The sequence below is a fragment of the Catharus ustulatus genome, chromosome 12 (genome assembly GCF_009819885.2).
Source record: "Catharus ustulatus isolate bCatUst1 chromosome 12, bCatUst1.pri.v2, whole genome shotgun sequence".
Taxonomy (NCBI): domain Eukaryota; kingdom Metazoa; phylum Chordata; class Aves; order Passeriformes; family Turdidae; genus Catharus; species Catharus ustulatus.
The window spans coordinates 9,506,355-9,530,078 of record NC_046232.1 but is presented as its reverse complement, the minus strand read 5'-3'; the positions used below and the strand labels follow the sequence as shown (position 1 = coordinate 9,530,078).

Genomic DNA, 23,724 nt, shown 5'->3' with positions numbered 1-23,724 from the left:
GAACCAAGCAGTAAAGCACAATTAAGTTTCACCACAGCAACAGAAATGTAAAAAGCAATTTTTAACTGGATGACTTAAGCAGGTCTGTTTTCGTTTTTACATAAATCAAGGCCAGAAAAAGACCAGGCACAGTCTTACCCACACAGAAAAAGATAATTCAGCTTTTTATGCTGAAAAACTGCTGGTGGGACTCCATAGGAGAGAAACACTTTTCCAATACTCAGAAACCATCAATGTCATTTATGAGCTACTTGCAAGTACAGGAAAACCTCACGATAGTGCCATCCATTACACAAATTTAGTCTTTTGGGTGCTTACAGAATGAGGAGGATTTGGAAATTCTTAGCACAAAGTAATATAATCCAACAGATCCAGTTTGTATCTGAGAAAAGATCCTGCCTCATACTGTCATCTTTTACTTCCTCCAGTTCTCCTGCCACAGTGTTTGCTTCAGTAAAAATACCTGAAAATACTTGGGGTATTTTGAAATACAGATCCAATACAATCCCTCTCCTGCTGACTCCCAAATGCCCAGGGCACACAGCAGTGAACAGTGAGGGCTCCTGGGACCCAAGGGCTTGGTGCAGTCTCTGTTAACCTGCCAGTTCAGCATGGTCAGTATAGACTGACTGGCCTCTGGCTGCCTCTTGAGCCAGCTCTCTTCCTTCTATCCTGCTGCTTTGCACCTTATTTCCCTTCCTGGAAAACAGGTTCATCCTTCAAGGTCAACCAAGTCACAAAGAAAACCAATTATAACACTATGGAAGATGAGGAAACTCATGGCAGAATTTTCAATACAGAATTAGATGGAACAATATTCCTTTGTAGAGTCACCTCTGCAGCTCTGTTTCTGAGAGAGCTGGATGCTGGATCAGGATTAGGATTGCCAGCACTGAAACACTGAGGTTCTGAGCTCCCCACCTCAGCCAAGACTCCTGTTACACAGCCACAGCTTTGTTACACCAAACAGCTTTGGGGCTCAGCTCAGGGCTGCAACCACCTTCAGTTCTGCCAATGGCACACTTCCCAAGCTCCCAACTCCACAGCAATGGCTTATGTTTGCACTGAACTTAAAAACATGCTATTCCTGACAGCTGTGAATAACCAGAGTTACTGAAAGCTCCTGCAATGCCTCAAACAATCACACTCTGGCAATAATCACAAAAAGGATTGGATAATGTGAGCTGGCACACAATGCTGCTTAAAAAGTGTAGTCCTTCACTGTTTTGATACCTCCAACTGAGAAACAGGACATTTAAATTATTATTGGATTCAAGACTTCTGCAATGTTACACTCTCCATCACTGCTCAGATGCAAACAAACAATTAAAATAGAAACTAGTTCTTAATATGCAGCAACACTGCTACCTGTGATGGAAAAGAACATTTAATAAGTATCAAACTAATTTTTTTAATAAAACTGAATTTTATTAAACTGCAAGAAATGTAAATATGGTGATAGATTCAGAACAGTATTTGTTGGGCAATCCAAAAATAATGACTGACACAGGTACAATTCCCTGCCAACTCCATTAAGTGATGTTACCATAAAGCAATTAGGATGAGAATACTGACACCTTAACAACACTATTCATACAGTGAAAAAGGTTATAGAGAACATTACATTAACAACAGAAGGCATTGTTGTCTTTGCAGTTCTTTAAACACCAGGACATTGAACATCTCCTTGCTGAAATGGTTTAAATGCATAGGCCACAAACAGATATTTGTATTAGAGTTCCAATGATTACAGAAGTCCAATTGCATAACACGAGTCTGATTTACCAGCAGGGAAATTGCCTGCTGGAAATTATTCCACTATAAATCAGTTTTCATTTATATAAACTGTCTTGAAGTGCCAAGTAAACATTAAAGTATGCAGAACATTAAATATATTTACAGGTTCAGTGCACTTTAAATTCCTCAGTAAGAGGGTACTGAAACAATAAAAAAAGAACTTTGTTTGATCATACTTGTGACAACACAAGTAGCTTGACTTAAAAAAAAATTGCTACCAGCACATTAACATTCTTACAACAATTTCATGAACATTTACCAAAACATCAGCAAAGTAAAAGAACACTTTATTTTCCTTTACAACCAGTGCTTATCAGAATCAGTAATGCTGAAATACAAGAGTTTCCTTGATACTATTAAATACACAAAGGAGAGAATTCCACCACAGGATCCCTTCACACCACATCTGAACTGTGTGTACAATCTTGGATGCTTAAATAGAAAACATGACCAGCTATAAATAATACTAACCAGTACTATTTTTCACTTAGCATCTAAATAAATTAAGATTGCTGGATTTTCAAGATTCTGAGGTTACTTCAGGAAGAGAAGACAATCTGCTCAGACACATTTTCCACATTTGCTGCTCTGATTTAATCCCTCATGCCTTGCTGCAGTTCCCAGCCATGCACACACCACACAGCCACATCTCTGCAAGTCAGAAGTTTGATGAGTCATGCTGAGGCTATAAATAATTAAAAGTAAAAATAAATTGAAGCTTTCCCCTTGTGAATTTTCATGCACAGGGGATTTTGGCCAGATTAAATTTACATGGTGGACTGGAAAGCAATGAACATGTCCACTACCCAACAATCAAGGCATCAACATGTCCACAGCCAAGTGCCCCAGCTCAGTCATCGCAGACTTGATCCACATGGAACTTCATCTTAGACGTGCACAAATACTCAGTGACTGTCACAGAGCCCCATGGAAAGGGAATGAGACTGAAATAAGGGGCAGGAAGAACTGCAGACAGGAGCTAACCTGAAGGGCTGTACATAATCCCCCAGGAGGTGCTTCCAAACAACTTCATATGCCTGACTCCTATCAAAACCCTATTTAGATGTTATCCCTTCCATGGTAAACACCAAAGATCATGGGAAGTGTTTAGCTCCCTAGGACCTTTTCACTGTTCTAAAACCATGCATTTGTTGCTACATAAGTTATTTTACATAACCACCAATATGGGTCTTGTTGCCAGCAGTGCTTAAAAAGAGCTTTAGAAAAATTACCAAAATAAAATTAGATAAATGATCAAGTCTGACCTCATAATGGAAATATGTTTTCTTCAAAATCATATTTAAGTATTCTTGTCATGAAGAATAAATGTTGGCATTTATAAAAGCTGTGTAATAAAAATAAATACTTTCAGTCATTTACAACAAAATTAATATACATTTCACTTACACAGGTAACAATACTGTAATGTACTGTACAGTCCTGAGCATGTTTTTGCAGGGGTAATTTAGGTCACCATTTTTCCCCAACAAGTCCACTTGGACATTGCCAGCTGGAAGAAAACTTTCAATGCTTGAAGAAGCAGTATCCTACTTTAGCTTTGGTAATTATCTGTGCAGGTGTATAAATCTTTGATTTGCTTTCACACACCAGATAGATTAAGGCAGGCACTATTGTTCTCAGGATTCCTCCATCACCTTCTGACACTGATAGAGCAAACCATCTGGAAGAGCAGCACAAGGGGACCTGAACCACAGGGCCAGCATCCCTGAGTGAGTACGGCAGTGCAGCAGACAGGGCACAGATGGAAGGAGCTGGCAGGCCAGGATTCCCTCATTACCTGGGAGACCACAGGAAAAAATGAGGTGACAATTACCAAGCAACAACTGCTACAGCAGACTTCACAGAAAATGCATCTTTCACAATCCATGTCTGTTTTCCCTACTCTTACCTCTAACTCATGGAACACTTCAACACAAATCATGCCAAAATCCCAGCTTCCTATTTGTCATAGAGCTTCATTCCCTTTTTGTCCTACCCAAAACTCTTCACAGTGCAAGTTTTCTCCCTTGTAAAATTCATCACCTTTACATCACCTTCCCACAGACCCCTGAGTGAGGCAAACAAATTCCAGGGGACACCAGTCCCCTGTTTACCATGCTCCCAAACACTCCCTGCCTTAACTTGAAAGATACTCTCTTCCAGGCACTTGTTTTCCTGGCACAAATTATCCTGTGAGCAGCCCTACAGTTTACTTTCACTTACCTATAATGTCAACTCTGTGGAGTTTCAGCTTCTGTTGCAGTGTATCCAGGGCTGCTGAAAGGGAATCTTGGCAAGATGACATTTTTATATTCTGTTTCACATCATTGGAAAGGGACAACCACAGCTTCCCAAAGTCTTCTGTAGTCATTTCCATTGGCCTAAAAAGAAGTTCATCACATTTCTCAGTTAAATAATAGATATAAAACAGAACATCTCTGGTCTCAAAAAAACCCTGTATATGGAAGCAACTGGACAATGGAGCACACAATAAGTAAATAGTATTATTATCAAACTCCCCCTCTTTCTAGATTAAGATTTTTTTAAATGTTTCTATTCCTTGCCTTAGACTTCTAAATGCAAAAAAAATTTGAATACCATTTCTAAAGAAAAGTCTGTTGAACAAAGGACACTTGTTTTTTTCCTACTCCTAAAATAAATGTAGTCTTCAAAAATGAAAAGAATGAGCTTTCTTCTTCCTCTGCAAAAGTTGTCAACCTTTTCATACAATGTTCTGGTCTCTGTACTCAAACCACTTGTTTCCTCTTGACATCTTTACATTATGCCATATTTTAAAGCATCATGTCCTTCTGTTCTCTGTTCTGTTAGCCTCCTCAAAAACAGTTACTGTCAAGATTCTCCCTGCATTTGTACTTATTGCTGGAACTTTACCCCTGTTTTGCAAGTGTAAAATAACCCTTTATTATCTTTACCAGCCATCTCAGATTTGAATTAGCTGCTCAAGGTGAAGCCTTATATTTTCATTGTCAATACCCAAAACATTCTGCTTTGTCTGAGCTGAATACAAGTACTTTTAAAAACTGCAGCTAATTTTATTTACCTGATGAAGTCCATCAATGATAAAGTCACTGAAAATTCAAGGTGAGTTTCCATCTCTGCCTGGTAACCAACAGAGCCAGAAAGAATTGCCTGTGTACAGACTTTGTTCATCCTCATGCCTTTCTGGCAATGTTCCACACTTTGAGCTTCAATTACAGGAAACTGGGAGGTGGCACTCTCCAGAATCTATACAATGTCATAAAAGGAATAAAGAATATAAGTCTTGCTGTCAAGTTGTGCAAGTGATTCAGACACAGCTATAAAACTGTGTAAGGGCCTTTTATTTCTGTTGATTTTTCTTGGAGTATTTGACAAGTGAACAGAGCTACCATTTCTCAGCCCTCATGAAGGATAAATCAATCATTAACACCTACAAATATTCTATGAGATGCACCAGTGAAATTTATCTCTGACAATGGGCTTTTCCCAGCTCTGAAGAACTGAACCAAGAACCTGAATTCTGTAGCTCAGTCTCAGCATGAACTAATATACAAGCAAGCAGCATCACAACATACCTCAAGCTATATGCTAAAAGCAAGAAATTGAGAAAACATCCCTAACAAAAAGGAGGATTTCTAGACTACTCAGCAGTCCCTGGTTCTCCAAACTGGTAACAGAAATTCTATCCATGGTGGTGGTCTGGGTGGGAATTTAAGTGAATTACAAGAGAAATTTAGACAGGAGATGCTCACTCTCTATCAATGCCAAATCAAGTCAAGTCCCTTGATTAAATCAATTCTAAAAAAAACAATCTGCTTAATTCTTTTCATCTGGTTATCACTTGCTGAGTTGTTTAATAATTCTGTGCTTCTTTTAGCAAAATCTGTGGATAGTCATACCAATTGGCAATTCCAAACTACCTTTCCAAATATTTAAATGAAGTTTTAATTATGACTAAGATGGATTTAATAATCATATTTAAATCCCTAACGTAGCCAATGTAAAAAAAAATGAACTGATCAACTCCTCTGCACCCTCAACTAAATGCACGAGAGTGAACCATGAGTAATGTCTTTGAAAAAAAAACTGAAAGAAGTTTACACAAATTTGGTCAGGAAAGCATCACATTTGCCTATCAGGTAAATACAAATGAATGCACAAGCACAACAGTCACACCCAGACAAAAGAAAGCTACACAGTGAGGTGAACTCATGTCACACCAGCCCAGTGAGATCAGCATTTGGTTTAGTCTTTAGATTTAGAATGGAAAAATCACACATATTTGTTATATAGAGGCAAACAAAATCAAGGTGGATTGAAAAAGTGAGAGGTTAACTTTTGTAGCCAATACAGTAAGTTTATAGCAAGATTTCTTTCAACTCCTTTTGAAAATGTGTAACAGCTACACCACAGGTTTTAAGGAAATCCTTTGGAAAAAGGCATAACTATCACATTAAACCAAATATTGCACAATTAAATGCAAGCAAAAAGCAAGAACTTCAATGGAACCAAAAGTTTCTTACCTGAAAGTGTTCTGTTTCTTCAAACACCAAGTTCACAGCACAAAGTGCAGAAGTGGTTTTATTTGAAACAAAAACAATGAGCAACAGAGAGTCATCTGTCCACACCTTACATAAATGCAGGGCTAAGGCATCACTCTGACAAAGTCCCACTACTTCAGAGTGAGGGAGCTCTTCAAGTTCTTCTGGTAAGGAAGGAACCAATGGTGTTTCACTGGCACTTTCACATGGAGCACTTGGAGAAGGCTGAAAAATTTCAATATTACTATCAGCAAACAAAGATGACTGTGACAGCCTGTTAGCTGAAAGTCTGTCATCCAGCATAGATTTTCTGAGGGACTGAGGCGTTTCAAATGCTAAATTGTCTTCTACAGTATCTGAAGAACAAGGGGGAGCTTTCCTTAACCTTGTGTGCACACTTCCCTCAGAGTCTTCCATATTAATAGGTACTGTGTCAAGTAAGGGACCAAAATCTGAAGCAGCACTGTTTTGCAAGTCTGATGCCTCCTCGCTCAACTGTTGAGTTTCATTTATCTTTGATTTCCTTTTGAACTTTTGAGTAGCTGTGTCTGCTTTGCCCATCTGAAAGAGAAAAAAAAAGGGTAGAAAAGTCCCTAGCAACCAGCTGTGTTACTGTTAATACCATGCAATAGTGAAGAAGGGCCAAGGAATCAAAACAGATAACAAATACAAATAGGCTCCAAGCATTTTAATGGATCCAGGGGTTTGCTGTATCTCTTACAGAGTGCTGAATTAGCCTTAAATGCAAGAATGACTCTAGGTTGTCTTAAACTACAAGCTTTTATTAAAGACTAAGCAAAGGTAGCTTCTGGTTAACCAGTGCTACAATTTGAGCTGGCTAATATGATGCCAGTCTTAAAAATATTACCCAATAGTGAATTCTTTTATGTTCCACATACTACCAAACATAAATTAAAAATGGTCTTGACATAGGGTGTCAAATTCTAGCCTTACACCCAAATGAATGGTGACAGCTCTGCAAGGCTGGGTCAAGGCACAGTTGTTCAGGAAAACTGACACTAAAACTTGGAGCACAACGTGTAAACAGAGGAAAGTTCTAGTTACCAAATCAGATCTGCCTCAGAAGTTGCTTCATCAAGCTGTTTCAGGTTTCAATAAAATATCACACAAAAGCAATTCTCAATAGTTTTTCAATGACTTGGCATTGTCTTATCACTAATTTGATCTCCATGTGCATACAAGTATCTATCATTTTAAATAAGACTATATGTAAACTTTAAACTGCATTAAGTCTCAAAAGAATCCCTTACCAGGCTGACACCAGCACTTGATCCCAGCCCAAGGAACAAAGTTGATGCTAACTGCTGCTTCTCTTTGTCTTCCTCAGACAGGCTGGCACCTTGATCAGGCTGCAATGCAGGAGGCTCCCCCACCTGCCCTGCTAACAAGCTGCCACAAGGCACTGTTTGTGGCTCATTTCCTTTCCCTGTTTTGTTTTCTTTCTTTGGAAGGTAACCTTCTTTTCCCCACAGCTTGCGTACTCCCTCAAGTTTCAGAGAATTTGTCCTAAAAAGGCAAACAACAGGATCAGCCATGTGAACATGTTCATAAAAACATGCCAACACTCAAATACCATTCACTACTTTGGTACTTTGATAGACAAGAGTGAGCAGTAAAATATAAAGATTCTAGAAAATTTTCCTACATACCAGTTTAGCAGAGCATAAATGAAATTATTAATTTCTATGAAACTGTGGATATGGAATTTCACTAAAAATAAAAGGATAGGGATATGGAAGTTCACTAAAAATAAAAGGAGCATCTTACACTGCAAACCTTAGCCTCACTTTTATCTTTAGAAAGACAGCAGAAAAAATAGTTAACAATGCAATCATCAGGCAATCCTGCCCCTGTTTTACTGCAGTAACTATCACCTGAACTGCAGTGTGTGAAGAAAGTGGAAGAAGAGTCTGACCACATCAGCTGTTTTCCTAGTTATTACACACATGCCCCCACCTTATCTTCTTATGTGACAGAGGTTTCCAAGTTCAACTGCACTCTTTCTAGTTCCATGCAAGGAAGCAACAAAGACCCATGACTGACAAGAACAGAAGCTTAAATGTACTTCACTTCAAACACAAATTAACTCACTCTTTGTGCCCTGTCTCAGCACTATTCCCAGATGTATCCGAGCCAAAAGACAAACCAGTGGGGGACTGTCTGCCAGTGACACCGGATGAGGACACACTTGAAGCAAAGGACAATCCATAAGGTTCAAAATTCAGAGCTGCAAGACAGACAATTTTAAAATTACAAGGAGATATTAAAAAAATAAGAAGGAAATCTATTTGCTGAAAATAGATATCCCTGTACTGCTGGACTTTTCAGGCTTTGACTTTAATAATGCCCACAAATTTCAAATCCTATAGGCCTGCAAGGATTGCAGTAAGACTTTCTCACCTGCAGAAAAAGAATCTATATACATCAGCTAGACAGAGGTGGAACTAAAATTTCATTTGAACTTAGCTCTTGTCTACAGAGCTGCAAGAAGATACTATTATTTTAAGAAGACAAATTAACCCTTTAATTGTTAATACTTATAAGGTATTTTACCAGTATTAAATAAATCCAGTAAACTGTCACCTTTTTCCTGAGAAAGCTTCTCCTCTTGTCTCTGGTGATGAGGCTTATATGGTGCTGCACCATGACCAAGTCCCTCAGCCACAAACCCATCCAGAAAAGATAAGGAAGCATCTACCTACACAGGATTAAAAGAAATGAAAATATTTGCTCTATGTGAACCTGATGTTACCAGAAGAATATTGTGTCTTATCTGCAAATCAAGATCTTCATGTCTCATCTCCCATACCTAGTTAAGATGCTATATAGGCAGAATCTTTTCCATCATTTACTGTGGAAATTTCATGGTCAAAATCAGTAGTTTTTAAATAGGAAGCAAACCCTTTGAATTCAAAAGCAGTACTGTATCACTAAGAGCAGGCCTACCTCATCTTTGGAAAAACAAAAGGCAACTAAAAATAAACCAGTGTAGGAAATTATCATTTTGCTAAAAGCTACTCCAGCTTAGTTAACTAAAACATCATGGTTCTTTACCTTTCAGTACAGAACACTATGATTCATCCCATATGCCTGAAAAAGTGTTTCTGAAAACCCACTTTAAGCAGACTTGTACCCAGTGAGAACTGCAAATACCATTCGTTTTGAAAACACCTTTTCACCAAAATATTCATCCCCCTGAACTACAAAGAAGTTAATGAAAAACACACATGGCATGTGTCTTACCACCAGGTCAGTGCAACTAGCATCAAATGGAAGCAAGTTTTTCATCAGTGCTTTGTCTTCACACAGATGCTTCAATTCAAAGGCATATTGCCTCAGGCACGTATCCAGAGAGCTGCTGAGTTCTTGGATCAGTTCATCCACTGTTTTTGAGCAGGAGGTATGTGATGCTATCTTGGTGACTGCAGCCATTATCCATGCTTTAGTTTCCGAAGTAACAAAAGTCTTCTTCAGCAGACTGTGCAGCTTTGTCAAAATAACTTCTGGATCAACATCTGGAACAAGACTGAAATATTCTCCCAACACCTATTCACAAACAACAGAAAAAAAATGCATTTAGAGCACTGTTTTCAGTTTTGAAATTAGAATACAGCACTAAATAACAACACAATAAACTCCACATTCAAACTATTACTTAAACATGTTCCAAGTTATTTCTTTACCATGTTGTATTTTATATGTCCAAGGGTTGAAGTGCTTACCTCAACAGACTCCAACTTTTGGCTTTTTAAAAATCAAACAACTGTCTTGAAAAGAAAGCTAAACATAACCAGGCCCTGACAAAACACCATTTCCTCAAACTGCAGCCTCTCCCTTGGGGGGGAGCTGAAGCTTCCCCAGGTATCAAATAACACCAGCCCAGCACCTGGCCAGTCATTTGCAGGGCTACAAGAGCACTTCACAACCACATCTGGCTAATTTGGATGAAGACAGAAAGGCTCTCAGTATGCAGTCAGATTCAGCTGGCTGCAAAGCCATTCCAGCAGTCACCTGCCTTAAAGGGAGCAAGTCAGCTGTTCCACAAACCACAAGTCAATAGCTCTCCAAAGAGGCCACTAAAATGGATTTCAGCATGCTAGCTTGACTTCAAGTAAAAATAACTAAAAATTAAAGTTTAATAAATATTTATTAAAAGCATTATCACCTTTGACAGCTCCCTCAAATGCATGTATGAAATTCTACCTTACCCAACTCATAACTTGAAGGAATTTCTGTGGATACAATTTATCTCCCTCCTCAAGTAATGCTAAATAAGACTGCACTGCATACATCCGGAGCTGATGATCCTCTTCTGCATCATCAAATCCTAGACAGAAAACAGCAGTTTCTCTGAAACACAAATAACACATCCTACCAAATACTTCAAAGTGCATTTTAAGAAAAGAAAACAAAGCCAGATTATTAAGGAACACGTCTAATTCTTCAGAGCATGCAGGGAGTTACCTTCAGCCAACAGCCTCAGAAAGTTGTTTGGGATGTCAGAATGCACAACATCACCTCCAACTGAGAACACAGCATTCATTGTCTGGATGAACCACTCATTGGTAGGGGCATACGTGTCCACGTGTTAAGGAATGAAATGCTAAGGCGTAACTTTTTCTGTCTTATTTAGTGTATTTCCTAAGGAATGCCCCTTGTTATCCCCCCAGTAAGCTGGGGATCTGCTGGGCAAATATGAGCTCCATCTAACTAAAGAGGAAATATTCCTGTATCTTTTAGAAAGTGTTTCCTGTAAATGTCATGAAAACTGGTGGTTAGTTAGAAAAGTCTTAGGTTACTGCTCTGTTGAAGGAGTTGAGTTTATGCAGGCTCACACAATAGGAGCAGATATCTTCACATGTCCTACTCTATTTTAAGCTCACACTTGTCCTGTGCTAGGCTTCCAGATAGTCTTTTGTTTACCCAGCATCACTTGATTAATGACAAAATACCAGATCTTTTTCAGTAGTGCTTTGCTGTTGATTTACAATTTTACAAAAACATTTTGAAGCACTCCACAGAAATCCTCACTGCTTTTTTAAAATATATTTAACTTTTGATCAGACTTTGCTAACTTTGAAAGTTGGCTATGGCCTTCCCTCAGACATTATAGTACAGAAACTTCAGTGTTATTGCATTCTGCAGGACAACAGAGCTTTTTTTAGTGCCAAGCACTGCACAAACAGAATGATAAGGCAGTTCTGCTATCAAGAGCTTACAACTCAAATTATCAACAAAAATACACACACAGAAATCAGGCAGTGGCAGGTCTAACAGTAATGCCCATCACAAGCCAAATCCCTAATTATCACTTTTATAGCATTGTTAAAAAAGCCTTTTCTTTATTTCCAAAGTGTGCTGTTATTAAAATCTATACACCAATGAAGAGTTCTATCAGGGAAGATCACACAATTACAAGACAGCACTTCAAGTAGCACTGAGACATCTCTCTATGCAGTGGTATAAGGATTCAAAGTCTGAATTTAAAACACAAGGTTTTAATGCAAAACTCCAAAGACAATATTTGTGTGCAGTAAGTTTCTCTCAGTGAAATACAAGAAACACTATAGTCATTTTTGTATGTGCTTTCTTTTGCATACATCATTTGCATTTGAAAGGATGGAAAGCACAGCTCTAACACCTCCTACTTCACAAGATCATGAAAGATGCTTTGAAAGGTATCAGTGCTACAGGTGCCTGAGCTCTGACTTCCAAGTTTCAGAAAAAATAAAAGGATATTTCTCAGCTAGTTCAGAAAAATAAAAGGATATTTCTCAGCTAGTTCTGCTATTTTGCCAACTAAGTCGATGATAGCATATTCTTCTTTACTTTCTTTTAAGTAGTCAAGCATCTTCTGGACTATGACAACTACATTCTGCCCATTTGTAATCCTGTAGAGAAGCTCTAAAGTCTGAAAGAGAAAGCACAAAAAAATTAATTAGTTCTGATGACTCAAAAAAGGAAGCAGGCAGATAGCAGATTTAGTACACCAAATTGAGAAATTATTCTTAAATGAAATATACTGCTTATCTACAGAGCTTGTCACAATTAGACAGTTTGTAACTGCACTCTCACAATTATGGAAACATAACATTTTACACTACTCATTTGACAAAACCTTAATAATTAAATTAATTTTTTGACATTTAGAAATTCACTGACCTCCCTTTTAATAATGGGATCTGGATGGTCCAGACATTCAATGATTGTCATCTGGTGCTGAAGTGCCAGATTTGGATCCTGCTGGATAACATAGGTCAGAGCCTTCAAACCTGGAATGTAAGTGATGTAAGGCAATGCTACCACTATGGTCAAATTAAAGACAGCAAAATTAAATTAAGCATACTTACCTAAGTATTTCAAATTAATTTTGGGTGACAAAACAAATTTTCCAATGCACTTAGCAGCCTTTTCAAGTAATTCAGATTTGGGACAAATGGTATAAATCGTTTGGACACATTCAAACAAGATGGCTGCAGGAGGAGAAGACACATATTAAAGTGTATTAAATATTTCTGTAATCCAAAACTTTTTAACAAACAAACAATCTCAGTGTTCCTCAAGGACTGGCAGTGCTGTCCCACTGAATCTAACCAGAGTACCATCTGACAGAAGGAAAAGCAGGTAAAACTATCTCCTTCAGTACATACATATTTTAATTAGCCCCTGCCATTGTGCAGACAACTTTCTGTCTTTAAAGCTCTTCCAACCTTGAAGTCTCCTACAGCTGCTCAAGGCACTGGACCAGGACAGTCTTCAGAAGGCCAATAAACAACCAAAAAGGATTTGAGACAATTTATTTTTGATAACTCATACCTTTTCTTAGCTACTACCAACAGCAAAAAACATCCCAACAACACTCTTGACAAAAAAATAAAAAAGAAAAATCAAAACACAAAACCAGAAAAACCCAACAGCTTTTACAGTTATTTGAGAAAAATATAGAAATAAACTGACCAATACACAAAAAAGTAATTACTCCTTTATGGCAACAATCTGGGCAAAGATTTAGACCAAGTTAGTCTCCCAAGTTAATAAAGGATAAAAATAATGATGTAATTTTCAGTTGTTATTGCAATTCAGTCACTAACTGAACTGTCCAATAGACAATCCCCTCTCTTCCCTAGCCAATACAAACTAAATCTGAGAAAGACTAGCACAAAACAAAATTGCCAGCAAGAAAAATGTCATAACCAATGACTTTTTCTAAGAAAGAGCAATCACTCAGAATTACATTTTTCTTTTGTCTGGGATTATCAACAATAGTTATATAAAATGCTTGCCATAGCTGAGCAAAAACTATGTATCTAAAGTCTATGTCCGCGTACAAATCATAATAAACTGGCCATTTTGTCCCTTTAAGTGCTCAAAACAAATTTAATATTAAACTCTTGGCAAGTGCACATAGTCTGTATTAAAAATCAACTCATCTCTCAATAACTTGTATGTTCTTGTCTAAAAGAACAGAAGCAATCAGCTGAATACTCTAAACATCTGACAGATGCTCCCTCATTTATTATTTACTAAAAGAATACCTCCCCAAAGCTCCCCTTTTTATGGAAATGAAGCTTACACGATGCTCTACAACATATGTACAATGTAGGTGTTAGACATCTACAGTTCTGAGCCATGTTCCTTTTATGTTTTACTCCTCTCTGTTATTTTAAGAAAGTCTCAATTTTCTTTCCATTCCATTAGCTCAGGGACTTTGGCACACTTGCAGGGCTTTATTTACAACAAAAAAATTGGGGTGGTAGGTTTTTTTAGTAGTGAAACAGCTCTTAAGGTAAGGTTCTAGAGCATCAGAACTGGGATTTTGGGGAGGTATTAAGACCTGGGAAGGAGAAGACAAAGAAAAAAGACAAATAAATTGCTCAACTTTTTAGCAGGAAAAAAGTTAACAATGCAACTATTCCTTTTGCTTTGTAGTAGCAACAAAACCAGATTCCTCTACTGAGAAGATAATGAACTTCTACCAAAATAAACCTTCTGCGATGTTTTAGAAATTTTCAATTCAGTCATGTGCCAAAGACATCTTTTCACAGGCAGCACTATCACTGATCTCTGGAGGTGTAATGTTTATTAATTGTGCCCAGAGGAGAAGCCCTACACAGCTGCAAAGAACTGACACTGTCCTTGCACACCACTGCCTTTCTCAGGGCAGTGAAGATCAAAGCATTTCTAACACACAGAGATGTATCAGCAGGATTTAAGCAATGTCCAATAAAAGCTTTCATGAAGCAGCTGACTCTCTGTATTTCAGGGCAGGGTCAATGCAAACACAGGATAAAGGCCTTTGAGCCAAACAAATTCCCTGTATATAGATGTGTTTTAATTCAATGATACAAAATTTATGCTGTACAGCAATAGTAGTACAGTATCACTTGTGCTACTATTTACTAGCTGGACACGTAAGAATACAATTAATGTTAAGACTATAATTAGATGGTTTAGAAGTACTGTGTAAGCATTTTAGCAAAAACTACTCATTTTCTGTCTTTTCAAATAGTGATAATTACATAAAATAACCTTACCCACCATATGTAATATTATGATTAATCTCTGCCCTTCTTAAAGATTCATCTAGAACATCATACATCAATTCACTTGTCCTGTTTAAGAAAATATTTATAATTAATTCCAGCACTAATAAACATGCAGTCTTATTTTGCCAAACAGTTCAAAGCTATTATAGAAACCTGCAACACAATATTCATATCCACAAATTCACTTTAACATAGCAGAGCTCTATAACATGATCCTAAATAGAAATTAACAGGATGCTTGAAGCTTTCAAAAGAAACATTTACCATATTATAGGAATAAAAACACTCCCCTTGCTGCTTGCATAAATATAAAGGTCAATAAGGAAAAGGATCACAGACAACTAGATCCTCACAAAATGACAGCACTTATTTTTAAAAATAGCTTTACTCCAGATTTTCACTGTTATTTGTTAACAGTGCAATAAAGTCCCAGTAAAATTACAGTAATTTCACGACCATAAGGCGCACCGGACTATAAGGCGCACCCCCCGGGAGCCGGCACATTTTGCAACTTTGTAGATCAGATAAGGCGCATCGGACTATAAGGCGCACTTTTTTTTTGCCGTGAAGATCTGTGCCGCGCGCAACAAAGTAATGAATTAGTAACAAAAACCTGCAATCGTGGAGTTTACTGGCAGGGGCTCAATTTGGAAACATTTTTCACATCGGTGTAGGCTTTCAAAGGCAGCCCCAGGCACCCTCCCCGTGCAGTGGGCCCTGGCACTCCCGCCCGCCTCCAGTGCCGGCTGGCACGGCTCGGCGCAGCCGCGGGCCCGCCTCCCCCTTGCGGCTCCGTTCTGCCATGGTGCTGTTCCCCCTCATGGCTCTGCGAAGCTGCCGTGCCGTTCCCTCGCTCGGCTCGGCGCGCCTGCCATGCCGTCTGTCCCTCACTGGGCTCAGCACCACCACCATGCCGCCTGTCCCCTTGCTCAGCTCGGTGGCGCGGCCGCCCTCCCACCCGTCGCTCGCTCGGCTCGGCGGCGCCGCCGCCATGCCGCCCGTCCCTCACTCGGCTTGGTGCTCCTGCTTGTGCCGCCTGTCCCTTGCTCGGCTCGGTGGCACGGCCGCCCTGCCGCCTGTCCCTCGCTCAGATCGGCTCCGCTGCCGTGCCGTTCCGCCTCGCGGTTCCGTTGTGGCACCATGCTGTTCCCCCTCGCGGCTCCGCAGAGCAGCCCTGCCGCCCGTCCCTCGCTCGGCTCGCCAGCGTCAACAGCCCTGCCTCCCAACCCTCGCTCGGCTCGGCGCACTGCGGCCCCGTCGTCCCCCATCGGGCTGTGTCCCCGCTGCCTCCAGCACCGCAGCCCCGCTGGCCGCGCCTGCCCCTATCAGTTGTGGCGCCGCTGCCCCCAGCACTGCGGTCCCGTCGGCCCCTATTGTGCTGTGGCCCCTCAGCTCAGGTTGCCGCGCACAACAAAGTAACAAAGTAGTAACGCCTCCCTGCCCGCGCTGCTCCCGGTGCCTGGGGCACCCAGGGCTGCCCCCTGCCTCCCTGCCCGCGCTGCTCCCTGTGCCTAGGGCCACCTGGGGCCACCCTCTGCCCTCCAGCCCGCACTGCTCCCTGTGCCTAGGGCCGCCTGGGGCCGCCCCCCGCCTTCCAGCCCGCGCTGCTCCCTGTGCCTGGGGCTGCCCGCGGCTGCCCCACCATGGCTACTTGGCCCTCCCGCGGCACCGCCCCCCCTCGCGGCTCTCACTTCTGGGGTGGCAAATTTCACAACTTTGTAGATCAGATAAGGCGCACCGGACTATAAGGCGCACCGGACTATAAGGCGCACTTCCGGGTTTAGGGAAAAATTTTAGTCATAAGGGTGTGCCTTATAGTCGTGAAATTACTGTACATTTTAATCATACTGCACAACAATCAATTGTTTAGACAATTCAGAAGCTAAGAAACTACTTTTTCAGAAATTAATCTTCTCACTGTCTTGGTTAAAAACAAAGTGCAAGAATTTCAACACTGAAAGCCTCTTATAGTCTATGAGGTGCAGGCTGTTACTGTACTCTTTGTACCTCCAAATTATTAATTACAGAGAAAAATCTGGTTACCTTGGATCATCTTTTCCCAACAGCCCCAAAATTCTCAAAAGCTGAATTTGTAACCATGGTGCTGGCACACTGTGATAGTTGAAGTCAGCAGAGAGTTTTCCTCCCACCACCTGCTTCAGGATGGTTACAAAACTGCTAGTCAAGTCCTTGTATCCAGATGAGTTTTCCTACATAATGAAAATTAAATACAATTCAAGTATTTCAATACAACAACTCAAAAGTAAAAATAATCCACAACCTGAGTAAGATCAAAATACCTACACATGATGGCATCATGCCTTTAAATCAGACTTCAGCTCTCAACCCCCAGCAGCCATAAGCTCTTCACTTTAAGCCCATGCTCTTTTCTCACACATGTGCAAAGGGAGCAGGTGTAACACATCCACCAGGAAATTTCCCTTTAACCCACTGTAGGACTTAAACCCTCCAGCTAGGGACCCAGCAATGCTGAATTCAGAATCTGCAAGAAGTGGATCTGTCCAGCTAAACAGAGAACTAGCAGAAACAAACATAACACATGACCACATAAATTAACTTTTTTAACTACCACAAGTGAGTTTTTTCTGCAAAACCTTTGTAGAGCACACTGTGTATTCAAAACAGAAAACAAAAATATCTCCCAAATTTGGTTGTGCTTCAATTCTTTGCCTACCTTAATCATTTGCAGATAAATATGTAAAGAAGCAGCCATGACTCCAGCATCCCTGTCACATAAAGCCTTCCGGAACTTATCATGGATGTGCTGAACTTGATTAGGAGCAATGAGATAGAATTTATATAAAGCTTGAACAGCTTTCCTTCGGATAATTTCCCTGAAATGAGATTTACACTTAACAAAACAAGAGGACTTTGACTACTTGACTTTACAAAAAACTTGCCAGACCCGAGAGCATTTGTAGAGATGAGAAACTGTGTTCTAGATATTGATAACAAATGACTTGACAAATATCACCTAAGCGAGGAAGGGACAAAGCCAGCTCTAAAGCCTAGTAGGGATGGATGTCAGATTGATCATTTAAAACAATGTCCACCAAATAAACAATGAAATAGGCCATGACTCATCTGCTGTGATCATATGTGCAGCTCCAAAAAATATGTCTAGGAGTTACTAAATGAATTCATTCTGCAATTCCCTTTCTAATCAACAATCAAGCATTTTCCTCTATTTATGGGATATAGTAAACTACAATTCAAACAAATCAAGGGTATCCACAGATACACCTTTATCAGTTTCTCTAAAGAGCTTTATGAAAAAAGTATCAGTGAAGTTCAAGGATCTGGATCTGTTTCCCCACCTACTCTACAAACACTTCTTCATGCCTATTTGTTAAAAGGATTCCAGCAAATAAATCCAATTCCGTTTACCTATCCACACTGGCTATTAAAAAAAATGCTATCTATTCAGTACTCAGTCAAGCTGCAAATAAATGAGACAAGAATCCAAGAAAAAACACAAGGAGAGGATTAATTTCTAAAGGTGATGATTAGAAAAGACCAGCTGAAAGAAGAAACATCAGTTTACTAAAACTATCTACAAAATTAATTATGCAGCTGTACAAGGCCATTTGAAATTCTGTAACGAATACATACTTAGAATGCTGAAGCTTGTCTTCTATTAGGGGCAGAACAGCTGGAATCATCTCCCGTGGAAAGATCTGGCTGACAACAGTTAATGCCATGCACACCTCTACAAGATTAGTGCTCTGCAAGTCCTGTTACATAAAAGACAGGAAATATTTTGTTATGACTTTTAAATTCTGCACAGACATCCCCCAAATCTTTCACAAGCAGGCTGGACCTGCTTCCCCTAGAGAGCCCACCCACAGCCAGCACCCTGCTCGTGTTTGAGAGGAGCCAGCTCATCAGGCTCCCCTCTTCCTGTGGAAGAGGGAGCAGGCAGCTCCTTACAGTCATCTTACATTCTTATTTTAAATGTGTGCAACATTGACATGTAGAGCTACAATCAATTTTTTTTTACTGAAATGATTGCAAAAATATGTTGAGTGCCTATCAGGATCAGGATCACTTCCCACAGAATTCAACAGTACTCTACTGCTTTTGATCTAGCCAAAACAATCTTAAAAAATGAGGAAGCTCAATAATACTGCCAGTTACCTATCTATACACTAAAATATTACCTAATTCCTAAGAAGTAAATACAAATTACAAGTAACATTCTACAAAACTAATAATCTCAGTCTGTCCTAAATACAATTAAATATAGTAGGTATAGCTCTCTGTAATCTTAAACCAAAAAATCCAATGGATGAATTTATGAAGACTAGAATTATTTTCCAAAACAAATTAAATGTGTGAGATTCCCAGCTGATATAACTTGCTTTGTTCATCTCTCCCAGATAAGTTCCAGTCCTTATTCTGGTTTAGTTCTCTGTGAGTTTCAAGCCATATTTTTAAGTATCATAAAACAGTTTTCAATCAGAGCAGCAAAATGAGCATTACTTTCAAACTATTATTTCTGGGACTTTGGCCTAATGCACACAGGAAGAGTTACAATAAGTCATAATTGCTCTATGTAAGAGGCAGCAGTAACAGATTTTCAGTGGCACCCCAAAATGTATTTTGATTTTCTGTCAAAAGTCAAAGCTAACATTGCAATATGCATGCATGGCTCCTTCTGGAATTGAGAATGTACACAATTGGTACATTTATAAAGTAAGGTTTATGGCATATCTCCTCTGAAAAAACTTTTAAAATATGACTTCAAGAGCACAAACATCAAGATCAAATTAAAAAGGCAGGGAAAGCCATTTTAGATTGTCTTTGCTAGTCAAAGAAACAGCAACTTTAAGAGAGGAATACAGAAGTATTTAGATGTTGTGTGACAAAAAGGAAGAATTGGTCCAAGTTTTTCACCCCACAGCCCCCTCAGCAAGTTCCAGCCAAAGCTCTGTTCAACCAGGTTTTCTTCCCCACTGGTTCATCTCCCGGCACATGGAAACAGCTCTCCTGTGCCTGATTTTCTTTTTTTTTTTTTTAATACAAAAACACTATACCTTCACAACTGTGTTCACAAGTAGAAGTAGCAGTTCATGATTTTCATGTAAAAACAGAGAAACCGCCAAGTAACCTGTAAAAGAAAGCAGCCTTCATTACTATTTCAAGCAATTAAGCAACTTTATGACAGAAACTTTAGGACTGTTTGTAACACAAGAAGAGTTAACTCAAACAGTTACAAAAACCCAACAAAAAGCCCCTGGTGGATAACAGCTGCTCATGTTTTAAATATCAAGACTCTTTTTCCAGGCAAATCAGTTACATTTAAGTTGCAGTAAGCTCAACAAGTAACAGCTAAGAATTCATAAGCTGTGAGAAATAAGAGACATTTTAATACTTTTACAGCTAAAAAACAGTCAAGAACCCCATAATATTATAAATCACTTCCTAGAAAACTAATGTCTTCTTGGCACAGGGAAAAGTCTATTTCTTTTAGACTCTACAACACAAGTGCACTTTCTTATGTTACTTCGCTTTCAAATACTAAAACTATTCTTAAAATTATTATTCAACATGGAACATACAGAAGCAAATCCACCATCCTATGCCAAGAACTCCTTTGTTATTTTTTAACAATGAGAAAACCATGCCAGAACCCAGGAAAAAAAACCTGCCAGAAACCCTTTTTCTCCAAGGCCCCTCTCTGCTTTCAAACTAAGGGACTTAAGTAGGGGTTAGGGAGAGTGTGCTATAACTTACAGCAAGAACTGTACTTCAGGGACAGATTTAAAGAATTCTTGGTTCATACAGGGCTTGGGGATCAAAATGAACAACTTGAAAATAAATAACTGTATTGGCTGGGCTATCAGATTGATCTATCTGCTTATGATCATGGCCATGATCAGCTCAGCACATGCACAAAAGGAGAGTTCACTTTCCTGAATCAAGGCTCACACTGGATAAACGAGCCACTCTTCCTGACCAGCTCAACTGACAATTCTGCAATACAAACCCAGGTATATTCCACCAACAACTGAAAACATTTTCCTCATGTACAATTACAGAACAACAACAAAGAAAGAACCCAAAATACACACATACATTCTCATTTATAACATCCTTTTATCAGATCAAAGCTTAAGGGCACTTTGTGTCCAGAGAACCTGCAGCAACCCACATTAAAAACAAAAAGTGCTGCTTCACCAAACCTTTCTCAAAAAGCACCCTAGTAAGGAAAGGTCTCAACCTCATCAATAACAAGACACACTGGCTCTCGACACTTACAGAAGTCACAAAGTTTTCTTCAAAACAGCTTATCACCTGCCTTCCCAGGTTTGGTGAAGATAAAATTTTGTAATCCCTACCAGAGTATCTGTACACTGGCTTTCATTACTCAGGAAAAAGCAACTTTCATTCATCACTTGTAATGGATTCTCTCAGAAACACCAATACTTGAGTGGATGATCCAAATGAAATTCGAACAAAGGATATCAAACAAGCATATCCCACAAGACACTGCCTTCCTTCTGTGCATGCAGACATGGCATTGCTTGGAGTTAAACCATTTTCTCTGCAAACAAGAAGAAGTGTCTTCACTAGGCAGTTGAAGCAGCAACTGCAAGGAAATTCTCTGGATGAGACAGGCTGAGATACTCCAAACTACATCTACTGGAAACAAGTTAACAGCCACACTGGCAGGAAAGGAAACCAATCCTGTGAAATTGCAATGAAATCTCAATCAGCCTTCCAGATTTCTTTGGGAACTTCTGCCTCTATGCTGTAAGGGCCTCCTTATTTGCCTCATTCCCTACAATTCTTTCTAAAATAAAGAAAAAAGTCCTACAAGCAGCAATACAGAAAATATTTTCTGAGAGAACCATCTTGTCTAATCCCACACCAGTACTTGGAAAAGAAACCAGACCCTGAAAGAAATTAATTTTCTGCTTGACGTGTTTAACAAATATCATTTTAAATTATTTGTTTACTGGTGTCACAATTCAAAACAATGAAAGAACTGATGAATCAAAATAAATTCATTTCCCCTGCCTTCTGTGCTGCGAGCACACACAGAGCACCACACAAGGTAAGGATTTAGATAATTTCAAAAAGTAACAGCCCGTGAAACAAGATCAACAAAGTAGAGGAATATTTTAAGTAGGTTGTATTTGACATGAATTATAAATCCTGAAAAATTTTAGAACTGGGAGTTTGAGAACATTAAAAAGGCTACAGCTCCATGCACGTACCAACTCTCTTCTCCAGAAGATTCCCTTGCTGGGCGAGTTTGATTGCATGGATGTATCCAAAGGAAGACTCATAGCCCAGCATTTCACAGTAGATGAGTCTCACCATGCATTCTTTCATCAGTCTCTGAAATACCAGAAACAAATTATTGAAAAATTTAAGTCTGACATGTTTTATGCTCTCCTTCCCTGCTCTACTGAAACAGAGAAGTTTATTTCATAGAAACATGTCTATTCACATGTTTTCTAAAATCTCAGGATTTGTAATTTTTTCTTTGCCATGATCTTCTGAAAAGCAGTATTAAATTTCTGCTAAAAAGACAGAATTCCCCCTATTCTACCCCTAAAAAAGTTCTTATCTTAATCAGCATGCATGTGATCAACAGTAGATAAACAATGACAACATAGAAAATATTAATTATCTGAAGCATTACAATGATCACACTGTTAACACAAATTATTTTTTGCCAATTGCTCCCCCTACTTAGGATGGTTTCTCACTTCATGCAAGATAAAACTTTATTTTTCCCTTCAAAGATCCTCACTGATGGGACTGACATATGTATTAACTAACTCAAACCAGAATACATCATCTCCTGAAACTCAGACATGACAATACTGCATACAACAAAGCACAGCCTCTTACAGAGCATGAACCAATTGTAAGAACAATGTCAGCCTGCAAAGAGCATTCCTTATTTGATGGAAGCAGTTCACCACCCAGCTTTGCTGTCTGCATTATTTCAGAAACTACAGAATGACAGTAGGGTCATATCGAATCACGTTATTCACATCAAACAGAATCACAGGGTTCTCACTATCAACCACGCTGCAAAACCATATGTATTGGCACTTTTTAATGCTGATGATTAAATATCTGTAATGCAGCTAACCTGCACAGCCACATAAAGAGTGAGAATACGGCTGTCCTTCACCTTCCCTGTGCTGCTACACAGCCTGCAGCCACTAACAGAACTTACAAGTGTTGTGGTGGGAGCTGAAACTGTTGCTTTCAAACTGGTTAGCTCCTGCTGGATTAACTTTTCTTCTTCCTAGAAAAATTAAACTTGTTTTTAACCTCCCCTAGAGTTCACAGGCAGAATGAGAAGAGTCAGAGGAGACACGGTAAGTCAGGGTGCCCCACGCTCTGCTCAAGGCAGTGTGCACCTCACTGCGGGGCCGCTCGCCTCCAGCACAGCGGCCGTGCCTGCCCAGCCCGTGCCCCAGAGCGGCAGAACGCACAAACACGGGGAGTTTATGGGACAATTTATCGTGGGCTCCCGAGCTCAGCCCGACCCAGCCCCGCGGCCGAGGGGAGACAGCGCGCCGGGGCCCCCAGCCCAGCCCCGCGCCGGCTCCCGCGGGGCGGCAAGGGAGAGGAGCCCGGCCCCGCAGCCCGTACGTGCTTGGAGGTGAGCGCCGTGATGCTCCGGATGAGGCTGCCGAGCCGGGAGGAGGCCGATACCCTGCCGGGGCCACCGGCGCCGCCCGGGCCGGCACCCGGGTCATGCTGCCCCAGCAGCCCGGGCAGGGCGCTCAGAGTCCGCTCCACCACGTCGCTCATACCGGACCCAGCGC

General features: G+C 40.0%; 1 protein-coding gene across 2 annotated transcripts; it reads right to left on the bottom strand.

Moving 5' to 3' along the window:
- Window positions 1–1,403: 1,403 nt before the first annotated feature.
- On the bottom strand, window positions 1,404–23,724 carry AP4E1 (adaptor related protein complex 4 subunit epsilon 1). 2 transcript variants are annotated; one of them, XM_033070869.1, is made up of 21 exons: window positions 23,549–23,724; window positions 23,127–23,198; window positions 22,150–22,273; window positions 19,963–20,036; window positions 18,539–18,660; window positions 17,601–17,760; window positions 16,949–17,115; window positions 14,898–14,971; window positions 12,710–12,832; window positions 12,522–12,631; window positions 12,131–12,270; window positions 10,824–10,936; window positions 10,568–10,686; window positions 9,603–9,905; window positions 8,943–9,057; window positions 8,451–8,586; window positions 7,610–7,865; window positions 6,321–6,899; window positions 4,859–5,043; window positions 4,021–4,178; window positions 1,404–3,595 (listed from the first exon to the last, which is right to left on the bottom strand). In XM_033070869.1, exons 1-21 carry the CDS (start codon window positions 23,708–23,710, stop codon window positions 3,435–3,437), a joined length of 3,453 nt encoding a protein of 1,150 aa, XP_032926760.1. In that variant the 5' UTR covers window positions 23,711–23,724; the 3' UTR covers window positions 1,404–3,434. The 2 variants fall into 2 exon arrangements, with proteins under 2 accessions (XP_032926760.1, XP_032926762.1); XM_033070871.2 differs by having other exon boundaries at window positions 23,553–23,620.